Below are 20,695 nucleotides of genomic sequence, written 5' to 3' on the forward strand. Positions count from 1 at the left end.
CCTTCTCCAAGGCATGAAAGTAAAAAGTGAAAGTGAAGTCGCTCAGTCGTGTCCGACTCTTAGCGACCCTATGGACTGCAGCCTACCAGGCTCCTCCGTCCATGGTATTTTCCAGGCAGGAGTACTGGAGTGGGGTGCCATTGCCTTCGTACTAGCGTGTGAGATGAGTGCAATTGTGCAATAGTTTGAGCATTCTTTGGCATTGCCTTTCTTTAGGATTGGAATGAAAACTGACCTTTTCCAGTCCTGTGGCCACTGCAGAGTTTTAGTTGTACAGAATAAACAAAAGACTTTCTTGAACAGATTTGAAATAATTTTGTAACATTTTCCAGGAAAATCAAATACCTTTGCCAAATGTAGATTGCTGGCAACTTATTCTCCTTTTATACAGAGATAAAAGGCCACCAGGAAATCTTTGAAATTTTACAGTGACATGTAATGTGATCTAGAGAACCTGATATTTGACTTTATAACTGCTATTTCCAATTAGTAGTTACAAGGCCTTGAAGAAGTCATCTAACTTCTCTGTTCACTGTTTTCTTTATTGTAAGATGAATAGATTGTACTGGATGATTTATAAAACATTTTCCACCTCTAAAATGCTACCGTTTTATTTCACATTAGGATTCTTTTGCTCACACAGATTTATAAGAATGGGATAGATGGGTGATAAAGTGGTTGTGCTACTTTACATTTCCACTAGCAAAATTGAGAGTTCTTTTCACTTTAAACCCTCTTCAACACTTGGTAGCATCAGTTTTTAAGACTTCATCTATTCTCGTAGGTATATATTTATCTCATTGTGGCTTTAATTTGTATTTCTCTAATGACTGTGATATTGAACATTTTTTTCATGGGCATATTAGCCATTTTATCTTTTGTTGGTGAAATGTTAATCAAATCTTTTGTCCATTTTCATTTGGGTAATTTTTTTCTACTCATTGTGTTATAAGAGTTCTGTATACATTCTAGATACAAGGCCATGGTCAGATTTTTGTATTGAGAACATTTTCCTCCATGATGTGGTTTGCCTTTCATTATTTTTACAGTATCTTCAGAAGAGCAGATTTAAACTTTGATGATGTCCAGTTTTTCCACATTTCTCTTTTGTGGTTTGTGCATTTTGTAAGAAATGTGGATATTATTTTCTCCTATGTTTTTCCCTTGAATATTTATATTTTTAGCTTTTATAACAGCTCTATTTCTAGTTAATATTTGGCACAAGGCAGATAAATAGTGGTTCATTTAAAAAACTACAGATAGCTCATTGTTTCAGAATTATTTGTTAAAAAGACTATGCTTTCTTTTTGGTAACTTTGTCAAAATTATTTGACCAAATATGTATGGATCTTGTTCTGGAGTTCATTCTGTTCCATTGATCTATTCTTCTGTCCTTATGTTAATACCAGTCTATTTCTAGAGCTTTATAGTAAGTCTGGAATTTCAGTAGTTTAACCCCTTCCACTTTATTTTTCCTTTTCAAATTTGTTTCGGTTGTCCAGGTCCTTTGTATTTTCCTGTAAATTTTCAAATCAGTTTGTCAGTTTCTACCAAAAAAAAAAACCCTTCAGAGATTTTTTTTTTTTTTTGATTGAATCTTTAGATGAATTTGAAGCAAAGATGTGGCTTGGGGCAGAGAGGCAGCTCTCTGGCCATGCACACTACATTAAGTCCTTCCTTGAAGGAGGATCTTAGTGGATCATCTCCAGGTCTGCAGAGTTTTAGTGACTGATGGTGTTATTCAGATCTTTTGTATTCTTACTGGATTTTGTGTGTGTGTGTGTGTGTGTGTGTATATTCTATCAGTTACTGAGAAAGGTGGATTAAAATCCCACATTCTGACTGTAGATTTACATGTTCTTCCTTTTAGTTCTGTCAGCTTTATGTATTTAAAGCTATGTTAGCACGTGTACATTTATAATATCTTCCTGATGTGTTGACTTTTATCATTATGAAGTATCCTTTAATTCTAAAAATAATTCTTATATAGTCTGTTTTGCCTGATACTAATCTAACTCCTCCAACTTCCTCATAGCTATTTTTATCATGGCTTATCTTTTTCCAGTCCTTTTAGTTTTTAACATATTTGTATGTTCATATTTAAAGTGAGTCTCTTAGAGTTAATATTAAATTACTTTAGGAAAAATATTGGAGCTTTGCTTCTTTTATTTTGGGAGGATGCTGGATGAAGTGTACATGAGAACTTTTTTCAATGATGTAGATATAAAATTATTTCAAGAATGTTTATAATTGCTTGTTGGTGGTGCATTTTTTGTAGTGACCTCTTGAAAATTCTTGACTGATAACTCCAACACCTGTACTATGTGTTGTTGCCTGTTGATTGTTCTTATTTATCCTAGTTGAGATTTTTTTGTCTTTTAGTGTGATGAGTACACTCATTTTGGATTGTATCCTGGGCATTTAGAGCGTTATGAGACCTCAGTTCCTACTTAAATAGACAGCCACTGGAGAGGGAGGGATGGCGCTGCGTCTTCAATGACATTCACCTTGTATAGGGCAGGAGTGGCTGCCCCCATGATCTGTTTGGCTACAGTGTCTGGTGAGGGCTGGGAGGGCCACCAACTCTGTGGTCATTTGGGCAAGTTAGGGATGGTCAGCAAGGCTGGGCCCACAGATTACACAGCACTCAGGAAGGTCGCATCCTGTAGGACTGCTGTCTTCCCAGTCCTTGGTTGGAGACGGTGGGTTTTTTCTTACGGCTTTTTTGTTATTGACCTATATCTGCTGGTGGTTCCAGTTTGTGAACTGCTATAGCACCCAGGGTGAGATACATGATTGGCAAAAATCTCAGGGAATTCGCTGCTACATCACTCAAGATCTGCAATCTCTAGCCAGTTTGTCTTATTTTTTCACCTTTTCAGAGTCTTCTTATAATTGCTTTGTCTTTGGTCCAAGATTTATAGTTGTAACTAGCAGGAAAAATAGGGTGGAATGCACTTTATCTTCTTTGGAATGAGACATCTCTTACTATTTTTTAATGTTTCTAATTTCTATGTTTTCTAACTTTATTTGCCCTGTATATTTTGTTTTTCAGGCAAATGAAGATAAAACAATGTCAGCCAACCTAAAATACCTTTCTTTAGGAATTTTGGTCTTTCAGACTACCAGTTTGGTTCTAACGATGCGTTATTCTAGGACATTAAAAGAAGAGGGGCCTCGTTATCTATCATCTACAGCCGTGGTTGTTGCTGAACTTTTGAAGATAATGGCCTGCATTTTATTAGTCTACAAAGATAGCAGTAGGTATCTAGGGTTTTTTGTGTGTTTTTTTTTTTTTTTTTGTCACTGAAGTTTATTTAATTGTTTTGGAGTTATTCATCTATATATGAATAACCTATATATATATATGTGTATATATACATATACACATACACACATACATATGTGTATAAGACTTCCCTGTTGGCTCAGCAATAAAGAATCCACCTGCAATGCAGGACCCACAAAACACTCCGGTCCTATCCTTGGGTTGGGAAGATCCCCTGGAGTAGGAAATGGCAACCCACTCCAGGAGAATCCCATGGAATTAGAGGAGCCTTGTGGGCTGCCGTCTATGGGGTCACACAGAATCGGACACGACTGAAGTGACTTAGCAGCAGCAGCAGCAGAGAAATGTCTGCTTAAGTCTGTTGCCCATTTTTGAATTGGGTTGTTTGTAAATTTTGTATACTTTTGAAACTGTCATGTTGGCCATTGTAGCTGGAGTGTATTGATCTGGGAGAAACAAAAAGAGATTGTATTTGTATTCAGAAAATAATAAATGTTTAAAAAGATGCTCTACCTCTCTAGCAATGAGAAAAATCAAATTAAAGCCACAACACTCAATTTTATACCCTCAGACTGCTAATAAGAAAAATGTGATAACATTAATTATTTAAAAATTTAATTTTAAGAATGAGCTAATATTTTAGATTTTTTTCTGCCAAAACTAAGAAAAAATATTGGTAATTTTTAATTACTTACATAATTTTTTGACTATCTTAGAGTCAGGAAAGGATGAATATCTAGCAGCATTTTTAAAAGTTATTTTCATTTTAAAACAGTTTTCATAATCAAAGTTTTCAGATTTTGTGTTGAGAGAGACAGTCATCTATAAAGTGTCATTGTTGGTAGAGTGGTAGGGTTCCTTAGACTTTCTCCTTTCTTTGGGAGATTATGTATCTCTTAAAGTTCTTTGGACTTTTTTTGTGATTGACACTGTGGTTTGGCTAGCTCAGAGTCCACTGTTAACTCCTTTCCTCCTTTCTTATTTCTAAAGTGGAGAATATAAAAGAAAAGGGTTGATTTTCCAGCTCCCTTGCAGCATGGGCTAGTTAGGCAACACACAGTCCTGATCAGTGAGAGGGAAGAAGATGCCTGCTAGGCCACTGTTCTCTCCTCTTTTTTTTGGTTGCCAAAAGGAAGAACCAGAGGTGCTCAGTCATTTGGTAACCTGTTGCAAAAATCACATAGACAATAAATGAAAAGCATGAAATTAAAAACCTTATATATAGAGAGAGAGAAAACTTAGGTCACTGATGTCATTACTGAGCTGCTGTAGCAGCTTTGGACCTGGACTCATGATAATGTGAGACAAATCCCTGTGGGTTTGAGCCAGTGTTGGTTGAGTTTTCTGCTGTTTGAGCCAAACCCGCTTCGTAACCGATACCATTTTATGATTAAAGTCTTCATAATTATTAATTGGCATGAGTGACTGATGATAGAATATACTATAAAATACAAGGTATTATAATGTTGCTATGATAAAGTAAGAATACTTGGTTGACAATACTGTGAGATTTTTATTATCATAAATATATATGTGTGCATATCAATTTGATTTATTTCCCAATGAAAGATATATATTATTATAAAGATAAGGCACTTCTTAATACACTATCTTCTAAGATTTAACATTTGAAATATTAGCATCATTAAAGGTATAGATATACCTTATATTTTCCAGATATTGTGTTTTTTACAAATTGAAGATTTGTGGCAACCCAGCATTATCAAATATTAATGAGCACTTTTTAGCAATAAAGTATTTAATTAAGTATGTAGATTTTCTTAGACATAATCCCATTGCACAGTTAACAGACTATCATACAGTGTGCACATAACTTTTATTTGTACTGAGAAACCAAAAAAGTTCTGTGACTTACTTTATTGTGGTACTCACTTTATGGCTGTGGTCTAGAACCGAACCTGCAATCTCTCTGAGGTATGTCTGTAGACATCAAAGTATCTTAATAGGTAGCTGAATTTCCATTTTTTACAGGTGAAAAAAACAAGGATTTGAGAGAGAATATGGAATGGATTCAGAGTTACTTAATTACTGATTTTGTCCATTTCGTGTTTTTTCCTAGAATGTAGTCTAAGAGCACTGAATCGAATACTACATGATGAAATTCTAAATAAACCTATGGAAACGCTTAAACTTGCTATTCCATCAGGGATATATACTCTTCAGAATAATTTACTCTATGTGGCACTGTCAAATCTCGATGCAGCTACTTATCAGGTATCTAAAATACATTTCTAGTAGTCCTTCTAAGAAACAGACAAACAATAATATTAGCTGTTTTCTTTTTCAGGTCACATATCAGTTGAAAATTCTTACAACTGCACTATTTTCTGTGTCAATGCTTAGTAAAAAATTAGGTGTGTACCAGTGGCTCTCCCTAGTAATTTTGATGACAGGAGTTGCTTTTGTACAGGTAACTATTCAAGATAAGTATAACTTTCATTTTTATCACAGTTTCAAAATCTCATTTTGGAGAGTATGGTTGTTATTTGTTGATGCAAATTAATGCTTATTCTCACATCTGTTTTTGAGGGCTTCCCCATGAGGAAGATACCACATTGGGACTATAAATGATACAAAGAAATAAAATCAAATAATCTGAGTCAAAGAAGTGAATAGTCTATTTAGGGAAATAAGACACTTTGTAAAACAAAGCTGATTTTTACTTAGTATCGGATCATTTGAGATCAGTCACTCCCTTCCTATTGTCTGTCAGCTTCCCTGATACACTCCTTCTTGGTTCTTTTCACATCTTTCTAATGATTCCTTAGCGGTTTCCTTCCTGGGGTCCTCTTCCCTCATATACACATTAGAGATTGGGGTTGTTGATAGGCTTATTGTTTCTCTTAAATTATGTCCTTATTTTTGGAGATTTCATTCTTTCTGGATGTTTTTATTAATAGATATGCTGATAGTTTCTTGATCTGTGTCATCAACTCTGGTTATCACCTCTAGTTTCAGATTTGTATATCTGAAAGACCATTGGACATCTTTGGTTGGTTGTGGGCTTCCCTGGTGGCTCAGACAATAAAGAATCCACCTGAAATGCGGGAAACCTGGGTTGGATCCCTGGGTCAGGAAGATTCCCTGGAGAAGGGACTGGCTACCCACTCCAATACTCTTGCCCTGAGAATTCCATGGACAGAGGAGCCTAACAGGCTACAGTCCATGGCGTCGCAAAGAGTTGGACACGACTGAGCGACTAACAGGTTCACTTTTCACTTCAGTAGGCCTTATAAACCAAGTGTATCCAAAACTAAACTTTACCTTTCCCCCACCAAACCTGTTCTTTATTTCTATTTTTTTCCAGTCATTATTTACCTAGCCTGAGAGTTGTCCTAGAGGCTTCCTTCAGCCTACGCATCTAATCACTAAGACTTTGTGACTGTTTTCTTTTTTTTTTTTTTAATTTTTACTTTACTTTACAATACTGTGTTGGTTTTGCCATATATTGACATGAATCCGCCACGGGTGTACATGAGTTCCCAATCCTGAACCCCCCCTCCCACCTCCCACCCCATATCATCTCTCTGGATCATCCCCGTGTACCAGCCCCAAGCATCCTGTATCCTGTATCGAACATAGACTGGCGATTCGTTTCTTACGTGATAGTATACATGTTTCAATGCCATTCTCCCAAATCATCCCACCCTCTCCCTCTCCCTCAGAGTCCAAAAGTCCGTTCAATACATCTGTGTCTCTTTTGCTGTGTGACTGTTTTCTAATACTTCCTGATTCTGTCCTTGTCTGTCTCTACTAACATTTCCCCATTTCATGACTTCTTTGTTTCTCAAGTAATCTTTTGCCTCCTAATTGATGGTTTGGTTTTGTTTTTTACCATCACCCAAAATTTAGCCTCCACTTATTCACCACTGTGGGCTATCTTAAAATAAATCTAATCAAGTCAATTTCCTGCCATCCAAAGTCCTCCTTCCCTCTCCCTGCATTCACTTTCCTTAGAGTGTGGTATGTATTGTATATTTTCAATAAATATTTCTAATCATTATTTATTTAAATGAGTGTTACTGAAATATAATTGGCATATCAAACCCATATTTTCATAGGTCCTGCTTAAGGTAAAGTAGTTGGTATTCAATTTTTAAAAGTGAGGTATTTAAAAAAATCAAGTAACTAATAGTTCAGGTAGACAAAAGCAATGAGAAGGATAGAGAAATAAGTGAAGTTTTAGGAACACTGATCTACAGAATAAAGCTCAGAATGATTAGCTTGATATGGACCTTCCATAATACAGCAACCACTTTGGACTTATTTTTGCTGCTCCAACACTTCACACTCTGAATTTCTACAACTGATCTGCTTATAGAGGCTATTTTGTGCATCTGTGCATTTATTCATTCTCTTCTCTCTTTATGGAGAATGAAATGGCAACTCACTCCAGTACTCTTGCCTGGAAAATCCCATGGACAGAGCAGCCTGGTGGGCTGCAGTCCATGGGGTTGCAAAGAGTCGAACACAACTTAGTGACTAAACTGTAGCAACGGCAGCTCTTTTTTTAGGGTATTTTTGAAATTATAGACTGTAAAGGCAATAGCACTATGGGAAAAAAATGATTGTAAGGTTTTTTCAAAAGCTTTCCTCTGTAATCCCTGGGAATAGAAATGGTTGCACTTTTACCTTAAGGTCTAAGAGTGGGCTCTAAACATGTATTTTGTAAAATATTATAGGAATTAAACTTGTATTGTTTCTTTTTGTTCAGTGGCCCTCAGATTCTCAAGAGCTTAATTCTAAGGAACTGTCAGCTGGCTCACAATTCGTAGGCCTCATGGCAGTTCTCACAGCATGCTTTTCAAGTGGCTTTGCTGGGGTTTACTTTGAGAAAATCTTAAAAGAAACCAAACAGTCAGTGTGGATAAGAAACATTCAACTTGGTAAGTTTGAAATGTTTTCTAACCTTACTTTTAAAGTGATTATATTGTTATATTTAAATATGTCTGTGTATCTTTAATTAAATAAACCTTTTATAAAAACTGCTAGTTGCTGCAAATAAAATTTTAGAACATTTCACATCCCTTTTGGTTCCTTTTTCATCGTAGAATACTTTGATTAGTTATGACTTTATTTAGAAATTTGGGTTACCCTACACTCTTTGAGTATGTTACCAGAGAATTCCCCCTAAAGAGGTGGCTCCTGTAGTATAACCATTTCTTTATTCATAGCTTAGGATTGCTCCAGGAAATCTTAGTTCCGGTAGTCACAAGGCATAAGTCTACCATAAGCTCTGTGGTAGAAGTAAGGGATTCAGCAGTGAACAACACACATTTCCTTCTCTCATTGAGCTGACTTTTCCATAACGGTGAGACTTCAGTAACAACCTTCTGATGTTGCCTGTGGCTGACTGTGTCTTTTCTAACTTTTTGGATATTACTTATCATACATCCAAAATTTCTAAATAAAGAAAAATGCCATACCACATACCTGAGTTATTATATCTGCATATATGAATGTGAATATATGAAAATATAGATCTAGCAATAGGAAGATACAATGAAATATACAAAAAGTACACATTTTACAAATATTTGAATGGGATATCCATACAGTCCTGTAATGTATACACTCTATTTTTTCAGTGCTCCAAAGCTGGTAATATGTTCTGTTTTACATTCCCATGTCTTTTTCTTAGTCATAGTATAGTGCTAAGTATATTTTTTCTAAGTTTATATAATTATACAACTGAAAAAACTTTTAATCAAATTGTATCAAAATGGAAAAGTTAAGTTTAAAATTATTTGTAATGTTAATGGAAAAATATCTCTCCTGACAAACCAAAGGACATATAACATAGACTTTACTTTTTTTTTTTAAGGTTTCTTTGGGAGTATATTTGGATTAATGGGTGTATATGTTTATGATGGAGAACTGGTGTCAAAGAATGGGTTTTTTCAGGGATATAACCGACTGACCTGGATAGTTGTTGTTCTTCAGGTAAAGCATTTAAATTTTTGTATTTATGCTAATAAATTTTATTTTAACATAGAAAATCAAAATAGCTATGATGTACTGATAGGAGGAAAAAGGGCTTCTCCTGTTAGTACTCTCGTTATATCTAGTTTATTCAGGGAAGTTAAAATAGGACTGACCTAAATGCTGTAATGTGAACTTTATGGTATTTAAACTTAACATAATGAAAATGCAAGATTAAGAATAAAAGAGTTGAAGCTGAGGAAAAATATAACTTTTAATTTTTCTACAATTCTATTCATTTCACAAGTCTAAAGTCAGTTCATTCAGGCTCAAGAAGCAGATCTAGATATTTAAATCTGTAACAGTTTAAAAGTTTAATATTCGTCACATATTGGAGTATCCCTATCAAATAACCTCAGTTTATAACTTGAAATTATTCAACGGTTGAATAATTTCATCTTCAAAAAATACTTATTAAGTACTCTGGAGGAAACAAAATGAAGATACAAGTCTCTGCCTTCACAAAGCCTTTCTCTAGAGATATTTGAAGCTGAAAGTCCCTTAGGGAAGATGGGTGAGAAGGTAGCAAAGGATAACTGTGTTTTGAAAGGAGGAAGGATACTTCTATTTTTAAGATAAGAGAAAAGGAGATAAGGCTAAGTGAAAATTCAGAGAAAATTTGAGAAAGATTTTCTGATGGCTTTTATCCTGTTGAGGAGGAAAGCCCTCTTTCCTTAAGAAGCGACTACAGACTTGAGAAGAATTGAAAAGGTTTGGTACAGCTGGTATGAGGGAGAAAATAGAAGAATGAGAGCACTGCCAAGAAATACCAGGACTCAAACATCTAGTTATAGTGAGCTCACTGGCATCATTTGTGACTTTCTCTCTTAAAGCTTTTACCATTTGAAGAGGTGCAATGAAAGTGGGTAACTCAGATTTGGGAGTTGATACGTAGAGTTTGGTGAAATAAAGGGAAAGTCACTTAGTTGTGTCTGACTCTTTGCGACTCCATGGACTGTAGCCCACCAGACTCCTCTGTCCATGGAATTCTCCAGGAAAGAATACTAGAGTGGGTTGCCATTCCCTTCTCCAGGGTTTGGTAGAAAACAAAACTCTGAGATATGGTAAAACCATTATTTAAGTAGCTACAATTTGGAGTTTGAGAGGGATTTGGCAGAAAGTTCTTTCTACACTCTTAAAGAGAGTGATTAAAGTGCTTCAGGAAGAGTACTCTGACAGCAATTTGAAAGGTAGATTAGAATTGGAAGAAACTCGAGGAAGAAAGCCAAGTTAGGCAATTAAAAGGCTAGTAAAATATCGTTATATTTTATTTTTAATCAAAAATAAAAATGTTTCACTAATCTGAGTATTCAATCTTCCCATGTTTGTCTGAAGAAGTGATGTTTAATTACTAAATTGGATAAGGATAGATATTTTATTCATAATATGGTCAGACTCTATTATAACAAACTGCAGATTCTGCTGGTAGTTATTTTATCCGATACCTTTTGAAAGAGAGAGTCTATTAAACAAAACCTAGATGCTCATATGTTACGAAATTTTAATAAAAATCACTTATTTAATGGAATTAGATTATAGGACAAAAAAGTATTTTGAAAAGCAGTTTTATATGTGTCTATTTTTAAAAATAATCTTTTAAAACTTCTGCAGGCACTGGGAGGCCTTGTAATAGCTGCTGTTATTAAGTATGCGGATAACATTTTGAAAGGATTTGCAACCTCTTTGTCCATAATATTATCAACACTAATATCTTATTTTTGGCTACAAGATTTTGTACCAACCAGGTAGTGTATTCTTTTCTATTTCTTTAGATCTTATTTAGAAACGTGAGTCCTTCATATGATCTGATCTGAAAAATTTTGTTCTATTACAGCTTTTAAAGAAATATAGTAAGATTCATTTAACTATCTTTTTAAGAGGGTTTCAAACTAAATGCATGAAAGAAAGTCTAACACTAGACAGTTTTTTATACAGTTTGGCTGGCCAGAATTTCCCCAGTAGATCTGAATAGGGGTCTTTCCCCCAAAGTTAAAAGTCATATTTTAAAAAATGATTAAGTCATATAAAGTCATTTTAACAATTAATATAGCTTAAGCCAGGAAAGGAGGTGACATTCTTGAAGAAGATAATTTGTTTATAAGATCATTTGAGTCATCTTTGAAAGGTGGCTCATGAGAAAGTTCTTCAGGGAGAAGAATAGTCTAGAGAATTGCAGAAAGAATGATGGGTGAAGCAGGAGACCCGGAACTGTGTCGTGTCACAGACACCAAGAGAGCGACAGAGAGAGAACAGGAAAGTATAACAGAAAGCGCTGTTTGATCTACAATTGTTAACTTGTAATCCCAGGGTAATGAGATTATATTCTAATGGATTCCAGGATACCATCCTTAGTTTCCTGTAATTTCACTCCCTCTTCATCTTCTCATTTTCTAAACTTTGGAATACTCTCTTCATTCGTCTTTGGGCTTATATCTGCTCTCAGTTCCTTGGTGATCTTTATTCTCATGCCTTTAAATACTGTTTTTAGGCAAATAACTTCAAATTTAAATTTGAACTCCAGGCCTTTATATATAGTTGTCTGTTTGTCTATTTTCTCTTCCGTGCCTACTAGATAACTCATTCCCCATCTCTGCCAGGGTTCTCAGTTTGTTGTACATGCCTTCACTCTTTCAATTGCTTAGGCCTTTTAACTTAGGAACACCGTTTATCCTTCTTTGAAGGCAGAGTCTATAGATATGGACATAGATAGTTTTAGAAGAGAAAGTTAAAATGTATGAAAATTTTTTCTTTTCTCAGTGAAGTAAAGTCATCCTTCTCTTTACTGTCCTCTCACATGTCATTCTAATGCAGAGACAAATCCTGTTAACTCTTCCTTTTTAATACTGCCAGTGTGACTGTTTCTCACAACCTCTAATGCTATCACCATGATCCAAGTCACCCTCGTTTGTCATCTAGATTAAGGAAATAGGCTCCTGACTTTCCTCCTTGCTTCTTCACCTGTGTCTCTGAATTTTCCCCATTCAGTAACCAGAGTGATTATTTTCAAAATCAGTGTACTCAGGAACCTTCTGATTGCACCTTCTGATTGCTTCCCTTGTCACTCAAAAGTTGTCACCATCAATGGCCTATTTGGTTTGGCTTTTAGCTATCTTTCTGTCCTCATCTGACATTACTTACCTCTTGTTTACCTTTTTTTTTTTTCTTTTAACCTTTTTGCTATGGGCTCTGATTTGACCTTCATTCAGACGGTAAAGCGTCTGTCTACAATGCGGGAGACCTGGGTTCGATCCCTGGGTCGGGAAGATTCACTGGAGAAGGAAATGGCAACCCACTCCAGTGTTCTTGCCTGGAGAATCCCATGGACGGCGGAGCTTGGTGCAGGCCACTGTCCATGGGGTCGCAAAGAGTCGGGCATGACTTCACTTTCACTTTCACATATTCACATGGCATACTCCCTCATGTCTTCAGATCTTAGCTCCAATATCCCTTTTTCAAGAGATCTCTCTGAAAAAGAGCAACCCCTCTTTAAACATTCTTTCCTTTTGTCTTCCAAAGTCTTATCACCATCTGATAAGTAAGCAAGGCAAGAACTTGGCATATAATAGATACTCTGATTGTTGAATGAATGTTTAAGATATTAAAATTTTAAGAGTTAGTAAAATTCATTTGTGTTAGTGAGAGTAAGATAGGATTATGGGTGGAATATGGTAGTAGAAAAATGTAATATGCTTGTTATATTTCTATGTTAAACATTTGTCGTTTGGTTCTTCTCTAGAAACTTGAACAGTAGGACTGAGACATGTGTGTTGAAATCTGTAATTTTTCTGAGACATGAATTTCTGTTACTGTTTTTAGCTTGGTTTGGGAATGAATTACTTACTAGTGAGACTATTAGCATCTCTATCTTAATGATGCTTTATTCCCTACCTAAACTACCTGAGGGCTTCCCAGGTGGCTCAGCAATAAAGAATCTGCCTGCAGTGTAGGAGACATGGATTCAGTCCCTGGGTTGGAAGATCCCATAGAGAAGGAAATGGCAGCTCTCTCCAGTATTCTTGCCTGGGAAATCCCTTAGATAGAGCACCCTGGTGGGCTACAGTCCATGGGGTCTCAAAAGAGACAGACATGACTTAGTGACTAAATACAACATTAAATTCCCTACCTATTAAATGGTGGAAATTACATGCTTTAATATTATTTGAGAATGTTTAGTACTTGTAGATTTTAAGGGTAACTTAAAAAGGCATACCTTAAAAAAATAAAGCCTCATATAAGGCCAAGGTGATAACTTTAAATCTTTGAATCATGCAGGGAATAAAACAAGTAAATGAAGGAGAGGAACAAAAGAGTAGGAGTTTTTTTCAGTAAGGTACATACTTACATGTGTAAATCCATGTTTCTGAGGGAGCATATGGGGTATGTTGGGATGAAGATAAAAGGAGAAAAGACAATGGTACTGTTACTATTGAATGAATGAATGTTTTGAGAATATGCATAGGACACCAAGTTAGATGGAGGAGACAGGTTATTTTTCCTAAAATAGATAGCTAAGCCATCCATCTTTATGTATTTTTACTTTTGTGGAAAACTTCCATTATCCAATAAATGCAAAGATCTGTATTCTGAATGTAATAATATATTTTCCTTTGTTGTCCCCATTTCACCTACTGAAACAGTTTTTTTGATAACCCCTGTACCTGCCTTTCTGATTGTTCCTTTGGTAACCTATCAGTTCTCACTCACTTTCTTATCCATCTTATCTACTGTCTTAACCTGTCTTCTCTATGAAGAAGTCCCAGCTTCACCTTAACTCTAATTTCCTATTTTTACCTGGGTGCTGGACATCTCTACTGATATCATATCACCAGTATTCTCTTTCCTGTTTTTAGGTGCTCATTATTTTGCTTGTTGGCGTTACCATCCTTGTATTTAGACTTGCTTATTCTTTTATCAAAAATTTATTGTTTCCACTATGTGTCTGTCAGTATACTAGAAGATCCTAGAGAAATAGGAATGCATGAATAAGATACGATTTTCTATCTTCAAGGAGGTCTCAGTGATCGGAGAAACAGACATGAGAATAAATTATAACTATGATCAATACAGCAATGGAAGTATATACACAATCCATTAGAAAGAGGGGGTGCAAATCCTTTAAGTATTAAATTCTGGTAGCTTCTTCCTTAAAATTTTTTTCTCTCAGAACCATCTAAAAATAGCTGGATTGGGAAAGCAGGGGTTTCCTGATAGTAATAGATGTTCTAGTAGATCCTGTTAGAGATATCATAGAATGGATTCCTAGAAAGTTGGATCAGACAACTTTCCAACTGAGCATGTGATTTTATACAATTCCAGGTTTATGGAAAGCTAGGAAAAGCTCATTATGATTGACCAAGAAAGTGCTCAGTCAGAGTCTAAGTAGTTGACCAAATATTCCTGTGGTAGTAATTTTCTTCAGGATACATTGTAGGAAGTATTATGTTCTCTTAATTGTATACATATACCTGTATTCAAGGCTTTTGAAAAGTTGCCCATCTGCAGCAAGTCAACACTAGACGTATCATAACAGGTAGTGACTAAGCTCCCTATATATGCCAGGTTCTTAGGAATATAATGATGCGTGAGGAACACATGGTTGAACAGAGGAACAGAATGTAAATATCATATTATTTACTATAGTGTGATAAAGTATTACCATAGAGTAACTTTGCTTAGGGGAGTTAGTCTTAGAGACTTTAGACCTAAGTTGTTATCAATAAGTTTTCTTGGGAGGGACATTGCAGGCAGAAGAATAACATCTACAAAGACAGTGTCCTAAAAGGCATGTTGTCTTCCCTAAATGGAGTGGCTGACTTATAGATGGGGTTGGGTGGAGTGTGGGAGATAAAACTGCAAGGACTAGAAAACAACAACAACAACAAAAAAGACTGCAAGGACTATATTATGAAGGGCCTTTAAATCATAACTGTTAATAAAACTTTAAAAACAAGACTAATTCATATCCCTGTAACAACACTTCAAAGAATATACACGTTAAAAGTTGATTGATACTCTAGTTTATGTTCAGTTTAAGTTCCAGTACCAGTTTCTATTCATTTCTAGTTTATAGTAAGGTATATTATATATATATGGATAGATAAAGAAGAAACCAAGTCTTCTTGCAGTTAATCTAATTTCCTTTTTTAAAGCATCCTATAAAAACTGACCTTCCCTGTTGCTCAGATGGTAAAGAATCTGCTTGCAATGCAGGAGACCCGGGTTCAATCCCTGAGTTGGGAAGATCCTCCGGAGAAGGGAATGGCAGTCCACTCCAGTATTCTTGCCTGGAGAATCCCATGGACAGAGGAGCCTGGTGGGCTTCAGTCTGTGGGGTTGCAAATGGTCAGACATGAATGAGCGACTAACACTACTACTATCAAAATTAGTCCTGAGTTTTATTTATTAATACCTTTGATTTTAAACTGAACTTTACTTTGGTTTGAAAAGAGTGCAGTTTTCCCTGTATATTTTCAAATTTTGTAAAAAAAATCGAAATCTGTTAGTCTTCAATGTATTATAGGTAAAAGGCATACTAAAATGAAATACTTTATATACACATACATGTCTAACTGAATAACTTTGCTGTATACCCAAAACTAACAAAACATTATAAATTAACTACAGGTTTTAAAAATGGTTTTAAAAAAAGATGAAACATAACATTTTATATATACTTATTTTGGGAGACTACAGTATATATAGCACAGTGGATGGAAGTGCAAGTTTGGCTCTAGAGTCAGACATACCCAAGTTTGAATCCCATTTTCTGCTTCAAGCTGTGAGACTTTAAGACAATTATTTAGATTCTCTAAACCTGTTTCTTCATATATTAACAAATGAGGGCAATGCTAGTCCCTCTTCATAAGGCTGTTTTGAGAACTAATGAGATAATGCATATAAAACACCTAGCTGAATATCTGGAACCTAGTAACCGCTTAGTATTTGTTAGCCATGTTACTGGAACATTTTTTCCCAAATTATATTTGTATTTTATAGTAAATATAATTTGTGTTGTTTTTAATCTGATTTTCTCTTTTTCATTTTTTCTTCATCTATTTAGTGTCTTTTTCCTTGGAGCCATCCTTGTAATAACAGCTACTTTCCTATATGGTTATGATCCCAAACCTGCAGGAAATCCCACTAAAGCATAGTGGTAATTTATCTGGTTTTTCACAGTGGTGCACTGGGAATCTCAACATTAATGCTGCACAGAGGACTTCTACAGATTCTAAGAGAAAATTATCATGCTGAATCTGATGATAATGTTCAAATGGTTTGAAAATACAAAAGTTTAAGGATAAAATATACATATATGTAACAAAATACCTATTGCATCTAAAAATCAAAACTTGAAAGTATTTCCAGGGATTAGAATAATTACTAGAGGAAATTTAAAATCTGAGTTTTTTAAAAGATATTATGTTTCTGATTGCTACAGAAATATCCTATGCACTCTTTGAAACAGCACACAGCAAGTGTCAGACATCAATTTTGCAAATTATATATATTTAATTTTATTAAATGTTTTTTATCTTATTCTTTCTGTACAGATATATCAAATAACATGGATATTCAAAGTTTGAACATTATAATTCTCTATAAAGCTGTGAAGAAATAGTATGATTTGAAAACCATTTTCACATATCTCAGATTTTTATATTTATACAGGAGATTACTAAACAAAGGATTGCTATATGTTGGAAATGTTCAAATGCATAAAAGTTGATAAAGTAACTTTCTGGGTCTGATTTGTCAGAGAATAAAATTCATATTTAAATTTAATATAAAGAAATATACACATCTGTTTCCGCATCTAAACTTTAAGATCTTTTTAGTGCTTTGAAACTGCTGAATGCAATCCATTTGTTCCTGTGCTAGATAGTAGCCAGTGAGTTTTACATTAATGGAGTTTTGTCCTTTGTCTCTTAATTGTATTTTTTTCTGTAAATTGGATAAATCCTTACTATTACTTTAAAATACATTTCTCTGTGTTAATTTCCATTAAAGTTTTAAAATGTAATTTAAAGGGGTTAAATACTCAATAATTTAAAATAATAATTATTGTCTAATGTCTCCATTTGGAGAATTTTAAACTATCACAACATATACTGTACACAACTAGAGAGTTTTTAGATGACGATTTTATTCACTGATCTATAACTGATGACAAAACAACCAAATATATCATAGTATAGACCTGAATAAATTGAGACCAGAATGACTTAAACATTCCAGATTGCCATGATATATTTTAAATGGCACTATAACTATAAATTCAAAGTGTTCAGAAGAACTTTCTAGGCCTCTCATAAACCCACCATTCCTAGGAATATTATGATCAAATGTCTGAGAGAGGCAGCCAAATTCTGAACTCTTTTTGTGACCTTACAAAAGCTGCCAAGAAAGAGCCCCAACTTTGCTTTACAGTGGTGGTTTATTTTCCATTTTTTTTGCATTTGATTAGCACTGGAGTTGAGATTGCAAATTACATGAGTTATGGTTCAGGGAGAGAAAATATAGCAGAAATGATCAAATGATTGGTGGGCACAGTTCCTTTCTAAAATTGAAATAGGGGTTTAATTTATTGTTGACTAGAGACAGAATTACCTATTGTGTATAGAAGTACTTTATTTTTTCCTTCATGCATTATGTATTTTTAAAAAGTCTCCTGTTCTAATTGTATAAAAACTGTAAAAAAATAAATATTTTTATATAATTCTAATGGATTTTGTTAAAATTTGGCTGAAAATACTATGTTACAATCTGTTGGCTCGTCTCGGCTAATTAGGACTGGCTGTGTTACTTTGCTGAGGCAAACCTAGTCTCAACAAGACACAGGCCTAATATATCCCATTCAGAGTTTTTTAAAATGCTTAAAATTACAAAGTATTTTTACATTTGCTGGTAATTCCAAATTGGTGCCAAGCAAACTTTCTGGAACTCTGACTTACATTTTTCAGTGACTACTTTTTAGAGTATTTATTAAATAACTTTACTACAATTTGAGAATGGTGTTTTTAGACTATAACAACATTCAGATTTACATTTACTACTTAATGCTAAGAGAAATCTAAAACCTCAAGACTAAATATAAAGATTTATGTTCAGCTTACACTGAAGTGTTGGGTACTTATGTATTAATCTGGTATGCATTCATCATTAATCGTGAATTCAAGTTTAGTTTCTCCCAATTTTAACAAGCAAATTATTGGACATCAAGCATGTTAGTTATAGTAGTAATATATTTTCAGGTGCCCCCAAATAACACAATTTTCAAGATTCCTTCCAACTTTTATAAAATGTAGTCAAGAGTTTGGAGAATGGGCAAAATAGTCTAAAGTATATTCTCAAAGCAAACTTTTATTAGACAAACATAATTTATATTTTGCTTTTCTAGTAGGTTGGAATAGAGAATTGGTTGTATAGTCTATAGCTTTTGATTCATAAAGAAATAACCATATTTGAAACAGTGGACCCATGTCCTAGACCACGTCATAGGTACACGTAATGCCATTTTCTTCTGTGTGTGGTGTGTGTTTTGATGACCTCCAAAAGCCTTATTATATCAACCTTCTATAATGATGATTCCTTGATTATTTAAATTCTTATACTTTTTAAAGTTTACATTTATCTCTCAACAACTTTGTCCATTTCAAAGAAACGTGCTAACGCATGGGAGAAGAGTGCCAGTTGATAGTTCTACAAAACTTTAATAAAACTATGGTATTTTGGAAGAAAAGCTTGAAATGCAACATATAGATGTAATCAACACAGTAATATTACCAATTCTTTAATAAGTGATTTTTAGAGAAGTCGTAGACTACTTTTACAGTGGAAAATGTAGTTTAGACATGCAAAACTTGAATGTTTACATCAGTTTTTATTGAATGTCACAGTTTCATAGAAGGAAAGGTGATTTGAGATTTAAACTAGATTCCAAGGAGACAGAATCTGAGTGGAAACTAATTGACTTTGTGCTTAGTAGACCTAGTGTAATAAGACTATTCCTAAGAACTGATAAACTTTTCCTACATATCAGATTATTAAACTTTAACATGTCATTGTATAGTCACTCATCTGAGTTTTGTATTTAAAAACGGTTTAGCATCACTCATTTTATTTACATATTCATTGTTAGAATATTTAATTACATGTGAATGTATGCTGTACATGATAAAAAGGTTATAAAAGTTATTTATGATATATTGAAAGTCATCTGAAGAATCTCCCAGATATGTAGCATATTTAAAGTACTTATAAGACCAAAGAAAAAGTACCGTTATCAAAATCTGGTCCTGTGTGCCTTGCTTTACCAAATACCTGGCTTTTCTTGAGGATATTACTGTAATTCACAATTTTGGACACATAGGCAAAATTAGGATGTTTTAAGAATAACTATAATTCAATGTGTTCATTGTTTCAACATTTGCTATTTAAATTCATTATCTAACAGAATATTGAAATAGGTATCTTGTACAAATGTTAGTAAGTAGAATTTATTTAAAGAAATTATGGTACCATTGCTCCATCATTGAACTTTTGAAACTTTAACAATTGTATGTAACTCTCATTTTGATTTTTTTATTTCTTATTATAAGATAGAATTTACTGTGATTTTTAAAATATTTTTAAATGATTTGGATTCTGAATTTGTCATTATATGTATTTCATTTGTTTAAAAAGATTCTTTTGGGTTTGGGGTTGTGATTTGTATATTTAAATTTTTTATGGACATAATTCAAAGGAATGTATAAATTGGTCTTTTGTTTAAATGGCTTTTTAATTGATAAATTTCTCTTTGTCATTTTTTGGTATCCAGTTATTTTCTGTTCTCTAGATTTCTGAAAATAGATCATTTTCATAACTATGTAAATTTTTCCCTATATTTCCTTGTTTTCCTGTTCACCTGTGTCTGACTTAACCATGAATTAGTCTTTCCATATATCAAAAATGACTCCCTGAGCCGCTTCCTACCTCTCTGGTTACCTTCCTTTTTACTGTGTTCTTCCTTTTTACTTTGCTCTAGTGTGAAAGACTGGGTCTTCTTTAAACTAGTTAGAATTTCTCTACCTGTATGATTATAACAGTCTAAAACTTTTTGCTTTAATCAAATTATCTCTTGATAGCGTCAAAGTTAAGAGATTACAGTAAGTGGTATATGTTTTCTTCATAATTTATTTTTTTGGCTGTGTTGCATGGCTTGCAGGATCTTAGTTTCCCAACCAGGGATCAAACCTATGCCCCCTACAATGGAAGTGTGGAGTCCTAACTACATGAGAAGCATCAACTGAAAATCTTTATATTTGTATTGGAATACTTCTGTTGAAAGTAAAATTCTTGAATCCTGTGCTGTGTAAATATGCTTCATAATCTAAATCTTATAGATACCATTGTTATTCGGCA

At 34.2% G+C, this 20,695-nt stretch overlaps 1 protein-coding gene across 1 annotated transcript in view; it reads left to right on the top strand.

Moving 5' to 3' along the window:
- Positions 1-18,014, top strand: part of SLC35A3 (solute carrier family 35 member A3) — a 40,308-nt gene extending 22,294 nt beyond the window's left edge. Inside the window, exons 2-8 of the mRNA XM_069598695.1 lie at positions 3,056-3,260; positions 5,370-5,524; positions 5,598-5,720; positions 8,025-8,196; positions 9,135-9,253; positions 10,904-11,037; positions 16,353-18,014. Coding sequence (XP_069454796.1) covers positions 3,056-3,260; positions 5,370-5,524; positions 5,598-5,720; positions 8,025-8,196; positions 9,135-9,253; positions 10,904-11,037; positions 16,353-16,443 — 999 coding nt within the window. The 3' untranslated portion in view covers positions 16,444-18,014. The remainder of the gene's footprint in view (positions 1-3,055; positions 3,261-5,369; positions 5,525-5,597; positions 5,721-8,024; positions 8,197-9,134; positions 9,254-10,903; positions 11,038-16,352) is intronic.
- Positions 18,015-20,695: the final 2,681 nt, after the last annotated feature.

The sequence above is a fragment of the Ovis canadensis genome, chromosome 1 (genome assembly GCF_042477335.2).
Source record: "Ovis canadensis isolate MfBH-ARS-UI-01 breed Bighorn chromosome 1, ARS-UI_OviCan_v2, whole genome shotgun sequence".
NCBI lineage: Eukaryota > Metazoa > Chordata > Mammalia > Artiodactyla > Bovidae > Ovis > Ovis canadensis.